The sequence below is a fragment of the Nicotiana sylvestris genome, chromosome 10 (assembly GCF_000393655.2).
Source record: "Nicotiana sylvestris chromosome 10, ASM39365v2, whole genome shotgun sequence".
Lineage (NCBI taxonomy): Eukaryota > Viridiplantae > Streptophyta > Magnoliopsida > Solanales > Solanaceae > Nicotiana > Nicotiana sylvestris.
Window position 1 is genome coordinate 68,954,365 of NC_091066.1, and position 6,727 is coordinate 68,961,091.

The 6,727-nt window shown below is 33.9% G+C and overlaps 1 protein-coding gene across 1 annotated transcript in view; it reads left to right on the forward strand.

Annotated features, from left to right (window-relative positions):
* Positions 1 to 2,364, forward strand: part of LOC104232954 (S-adenosyl-L-methionine:benzoic acid/salicylic acid carboxyl methyltransferase 2-like) — a 40,547-nt gene extending 38,183 nt beyond the window's left edge. The window contains exon 6 of the mRNA XM_070160683.1: positions 2,238 to 2,364. Within this exon, the coding sequence (XP_070016784.1) occupies positions 2,238 to 2,364 (127 nt within the window). The remainder of the gene's footprint in view (positions 1 to 2,237) is intronic.
* The last annotated feature ends 4,363 nt before the right edge of the window (positions 2,365 to 6,727 follow it).

The window sequence follows — 6,727 nt, forward strand, 5'->3', positions numbered from 1 at the left end:
GGATTGTGTATGTGTGACAGGTGCCATTAATTTCAGTATTGATCACCTTTTTGGACATCCCTTTCAAAAATTCATGTTGAAATCTTGTAAATATAGTTCTTGTGTATAAAGTTGCAGCATGCTTTAATATCCCACAATCATCTATTGCAAGTTTAGGTATTCCTCGACATTTATAATCTTCTATCGCCTCAATGTCATGCATTTCAACTGCCCGTTGCTCATAATGATTAACAAATTCAGTTAAACTCATAGCCTTGCAAGCCATTTCTGTAAAGACTCTATTAGTGCTCTCACTCCTCTGAGTTGATTTAATATCCGCAGAGAAAATAGACCGGCTAAATGCAGGACACCACTTTTCCCTCAAGTCATATAACCTTTGGAGCCAACTATTACTCCCACAATCCCATTCTTCAATCATTTTTGCCACACCAACTCAAACTCTGATTCCGACTTGTACCTCCATAAGAGTTTATCAAAATATTTTTCTCTAAATCCCGGTTTCCAATAAAGTTGAGGTATATTCTTTTGGGCATTCCTATCAATATGCCATTCACATAAACGATGACAAGTATCAGGAAAAACTTCTTTAATAGCAGCCGCTATTGCAGGAGCTTGATCGATAAATACAGTTTTGGGTGATATGCCTCCCATAGCCTTCAAAAAAGTACGAAATAGCCAAACAAAAGAACTAGTTGTTTCATCACTTAAGAATGCACATCCAAAAAAAATATTTTTCGAATGATTATTTACGCCCACAAATGGAGCACAAATCATGTCATATTTATTTGAACGATATTTAGTATCAAAAAACATCACATCTCCAAAACACTCATAATGCAATTTAGATATACTATCTCTCTAGAAAAAGTTGCACATCCTTCCATCTTCATCAACTTGAAAAGAGTAAAAAAAGTTTGAATCCTCTGATTGCATATGCATAAAACGATCCACAAAAGTTTGAGCATCTCCACTGTTAATCATACTTCTTTTACGTGCTTGTATGAAGTTATGAGCATCTTGTTCAATAAATCTAGCATTTTCAATACCACCTGCTTCATTTTGAAGGTAACGAACAACCTTTTTGGTGCGAATACCAGCATCTACCATAGAACTGAGAATGTCTTTAGTAGCAGTTGTAAGATTTTGGCCAGACAATATAAAATGTCTCAAATTTTCCTCGATCATCGGGTGGTTATGCTCATCAGAAAATTCGAAAACTTTCCATTTCTCATTTGAAATCTTAAATTTTATGCGAGCCATACAACCACATCTATATTCTAACCTTTGATGTTTTCTTTCTAGATAATTAGAATACAAAAGAGATTTCCCTTCACAAGAACAAAGAAATAAACACCTTGTTAATTCTTTGTTTCTGTTGTAAGTTTTTGCTCCCTTTCGAATGCCAAAACCTTTTGCTAAAGCATAGGAATTGTATGCTACATATGATTCATCTTCAGAACCAAATTTCATCCCAATCTTAATAGTAAAGTCATTGTTGATGTTAGACCCATTATGGACGAATGTAGAGCAATCTTGATCATTTGCAGTATAATCTACAATAATATAATCTAAATTAGAGGTACAATATTTACACATAAATAATAATAAAACTAAATTACGTTTTCCATTAAAAAAAGTGAGTACTTGAAATTAATAGTCTTTAAAGTTCATGTTGCTTACATTCACCTTCAAAATTAATATCTTCATGAGCAGAGTGATCCTCCATATTGTTGAGCATAAAGTGTATGCTTTCTTCTTCACCGTAGAAAGGATGTTAAGAAATAAGATTTTCAATAAAAAAAAAAAAATTGTCAAAAAGCAGACCTAGATCTTATATACATATTATAGTATAGGGACCAGAGTATCCGTTAATGGAAAAATTGGATTCTTCAATATATACTTCACCTAAAGAAAAGGAAATTGCAGTGTCATCCATAAACACACTACATAGATCATAACGCAATTTTTTTCACATTACCTTTTTTTTCTTTATTATAATATTATAATAATATAATAGGAGTAATGAAATAGAACTTTTACTTTCTTCTTTTCCTTTTATTGTCCATTAGTTAAGCTTCTAATTAGGTAAAAGAGTAGACCTAAATATTGCCGTTTTTAGCTTATGCTTTAAAATAAGTAAGTAGGAACATGAGTCCACTTGTCAAGAAATAAACTAGACTCACATAAGTAATGTTGGTTATGTGACTCACATAGTAAAATTTCTCTTTACTTGTCATCCATTTTGGTGATGAATTAAATATGGATAGAGTGTTCCACAAGTGCAGAGAGATATTTGTGAATGGCATAGCAAAAGAGAAGACTATATTCACAAATGTTGTTGTCTCCTTGACAAAAACAAACTAGGGCAACTAGTTCATGCCCTCGAACCTACCATTAATTATTCCCTTATATAACCAAAATATCGGTCCAATCCAACCACTTAAATAAGAAATAGTCGGTAATATATAATATATATGTATAATTCATATATATAGCATGTGTATAACTGTTTACAATCAGTTTACGATATATGTATGCCCGTTGAAAAGAATAAACAGTGAGTCAAGCCGATTGATTATGTAAATGTCCCTTATACATTCGGAGTTCCTCAAGTGCAGAGAGATCATTTTCAATGTCATAGCAAAAGAGAAGACTACATTCACAAATATCGGTGTCTCCTTGACTAGAAACAACTAGAATAATCCCATAAATAACCTAAATAGCCGTGTGTATAACTGTTTACAATTAGTGCATAACTATATATATATATATGCTGATTAAAAAGAATAAATAGTGAATCAAGCCGTCTATTTATGTAAATGTCCCTTATACATTCGGAGTTACTCAAGTGCAGAGAGATCATTCTCAATGGCATAGCAATAGAGAAGATAACGTTCACAGATGTCGGTGTCTCCTTGACTAGAACAAACTAGGGCAATTAGTCCATGTCCTCAAACCCTACCCTAATTTAATTAAATTAAATAACATAAATAGCCGCGTGTATAAATGTTTATAATTATTGCATAACGATATATGTATGCCGACTAAAAAGAATAAACAGTGAACCAAGCCGGTTACATCTATAATTGTCCCTTATATATCCTGAGTTCCTCAAGTTAAGAGAGATCTTTCTCAATGGCATAGCCAAAGAAAATACTACGTTCACAAATTTCGTTGTCTCCTTGACCAAATCAAACTAGGGCAAATAGTCCATGTCCTCGAGCCCTATCCTAATGTAATTCCCATAAATAACCTAAATGACCATGTGTATAACTACTTACAATCGGTGCATAACGAAATATGTATGCAGGTTGAAAGAATAAATAGTGAATCAAGCTGGCTGTTTCTGTAAATGTCCCTGATACATGCTAAGTTCCTATAGTGTAGAGATACCTTTGACAATGGCATAGCAAAAGAGAAGACTACATTTACAAATCTTGCTGTTTTTGTAAATGTTCCTTATACATCCGGAGTTCCTCAAGTGCAGAGAGATCATTCTCAATGACATAGTAAAAGAGAAGACGACGTTCACAAATTTTGGTGTCTCCTTGACTAAAACAATCTAGGAAAATTAGTCCATGTCCTCGAACCCTACCCTAATTTATTTCCCTTTAATAACCTTAATAGCCGTGTGTATAACTATTTTCAATCAGTGCACAACGAAATATGTATGCTGAATGAAAGAATGAATAGTAAATCAAGCCGACTATTTCTGTAAATGTCCCTAATACATCCTGAGTTCCTCAAGTGCAGAGAGATCTTTGTCAGTGGCATAGTAAAAAAGAAGACTACGTTCACAAATGTCGTTGTCTCCTTGACCAAAACAAACTAGGGCAAATAGTCCATGTCCTCGAATCCTACCCTAATTTAATTCACTTAAATAACCTAGATATTCGTGCGTATAACTATTTACAATCAGTGCATAACGATATATGTATGGAAGCTAAAAAGATTAAACAGTGAATCAAGCCGGCTAATTCTGAAAATGTCCCTTATACATCCTGAGTTCTCCAAGTGCAGATAGATCTTTGTCAATGGCATGGCCAAAGAAAAGACTATGTTCACAAATGTCGTTGTCTCCTTGACAAAAACAAACTACGACAATTAGTCCATGTCCTCAAACCCTACCCTAATTTGATTTGCCTTGAATAACCTAACTAGTCGTATGTATAACTATTTACAATCAGTGTATAACGATAGATGTATTCCAGCTAAAAATAGTAAACAATAAATCAAGCCAACTATTTCTGTAAATGTCCCTTATACATTTTGAGTTCAAGTGTTTATCAATGATATAATAAAAGAGAAGACTATGTTCACCAATGTCGTTGTCTCCTTGACCAAAACAAACTAGGGCAATTAGTCCATGTCCTCGAACCCTACCCTACTTTATTTCCTTTATAACCTAAATAGCCGTGTGTTTAACTGTTTACAATTAGTGCGTAACGATATATGTATGCCAACTAAAAATAATAAACAATGAATCAATTTGGTTGCATCCGTAATTGTCCCTTATACATACGAAGATCCTCAAGTGAAGAGAGATCATTCTCAATTGTATAGCAAAAGAGAAGACTACGTTCACAAATATCAATGTCTCTTTGACTAGAACAAACTAGGGCAATTAGTTCATGTCCTCGAACCCTACCCTAATTTAATTCCCTTGAAAAACCTAAATAGTCGTGTGTATAACTATTTACAATTAGTGTATAGCGATATATGTATGCCGACTAAATAGAATAAACAATGAACCAAGTCGGCTACCTCTGTAATTGTCCTTTATACATCCCGAGTTCCTCAAGTAAAGAAAGATCTTTGTCAATGGCATAGCAAAAGATAAGACTACATTCACAAATGCCATTGTTTCCTTGACTTAAACAAGTTAGGTAAATTAGTCCATATCCTTAAACTCTACCCTAATTTAATTCCCTTAAAAAACCTAAATAGCCGTATCGATAACTGTTTACAATCCGTGCATAACGAAATATGCATACCAACTAAAAAGACTAAATATTGAATCTAGCCGGTTGTTTCTGTAAATGTCCCTAATACATCATGAGTTCCTCAAGCGCTGAGAGATCTTTGTCAATGGCATAGCATAATAGAAGACTACGTTCACAAATGTCGTTGTCTCCTTACCAAAATAAACTACGACAATTAGTCCTTGTCCTCGAACCCTACCCTAATTTGATTTCCCTTAAATAACTTAAATGGCTCTGTGTATAACTGCTTACAATTAGTGCATAACGATATATGTATTCTGACTAAAAGAAATAAATACGAATCAAGCCAGCTGTTTCAATAAATGTCCCTTATACATCCGGAGTTCCTCAAGTGCAGAGATATTATTCTCAATGGCATAGTAAAAGAGAAGACTACATTCACAAAATGTCGGTGTCTCCTTGACCAAAACAAACTAAGGAAATTAGTCCATGTCCTCGAACCCTACTATAATTTAATTCCCTTTAATAACCTAAATAGTCATGTGCATAACCATTTTCAATCAGTGCATAACGAAATATGTATGCTGAATGAAAGAATGAATAGTAAATCAAGCCGACTATTTCTGTAAATGTCCCTAATACATCCTGAGTTCCTCAAGTGCAGAGAGATCTTTGTCAATGGCATAGTAAAAAAGAAGACTACGTTCACAAATGCCGTTGTCTCCTTGACCAAAAAAAAGTAAAGCAATTAGTCCTTTTCCTCGAACCATACCCTAATTTGATCTCCCTTAAATAACCTAATTAGCAGTGTGTATAACTGTTTACAATTTGTGCATAACATTATATATATGATAGCTGAAAAGAATAAATATTGAATCAAGCTGGCTATTTCTGTAAGTTCCCCTTATACATCCTGAGTTCTTTAAGTGCAGAGAGATCTTTGTCAATGGCATTGCAGAAGAGAAGACTATGTTCCCAAATGTCGTTGTCTCCTTGACAAAAACAAACTACGGCAATTAGTCCATGTCCTCAAACCCTACCCTAATTTGATTTGCCTTGAATAACCTAACTAGTCGTATGTATAACTATTTACAATCAGTATATAACGATAGATGTATTCCAGCTAAAAATAGTAAACAATAAATCAAGCCAACTATTTCTGTAAATGTCCCTTATACATTTTGAGTTCAAGTGTTTATCAATGATATAATAAAAGAGAAGACTATGTTCACCAATGTCGTTGTCTCCTTGACCAAAACAAACTAGGGCAATTAGTCCATGTCCTCGAACCCTACCCTACTTTATTTCCTTTATAACCTAAATAGCCGTGTGTTTAACTGTTTACAATTAGTGCGTAACGATATATGTATGCCAACTAAAAATAATAAACAATGAATCAATTTGGTTGCATCCGTAATTGTCCCTTATACATACGAAGATCCTCAAGTGAAGAGAGATCATTCTCAATTGTATAGCAAAAGAGAAGACTACGTTCACAAAATGTCGGTGTCTCCTTGACCAAAACAAACTAGGGAAATTAGTCCATGTCCTCGAACCCTACTATAATTTAATTCCCTTTAATAACCTAAATAGTCATGTGCATAACCATTTTCAATCAGTGCATAACCATTTTCAATCAGTGCATAACGAAATATGTATGCTGAATGAAAGAATGAATAGTAAATCAAGCCGACTATTTCTGTAAATGTCCCTAATACATCCTGAGTTCCTCAAGTGCAGAGAGATCTTTGTCAATGGCATAGTAAAAAAGAAGACTACGTTCA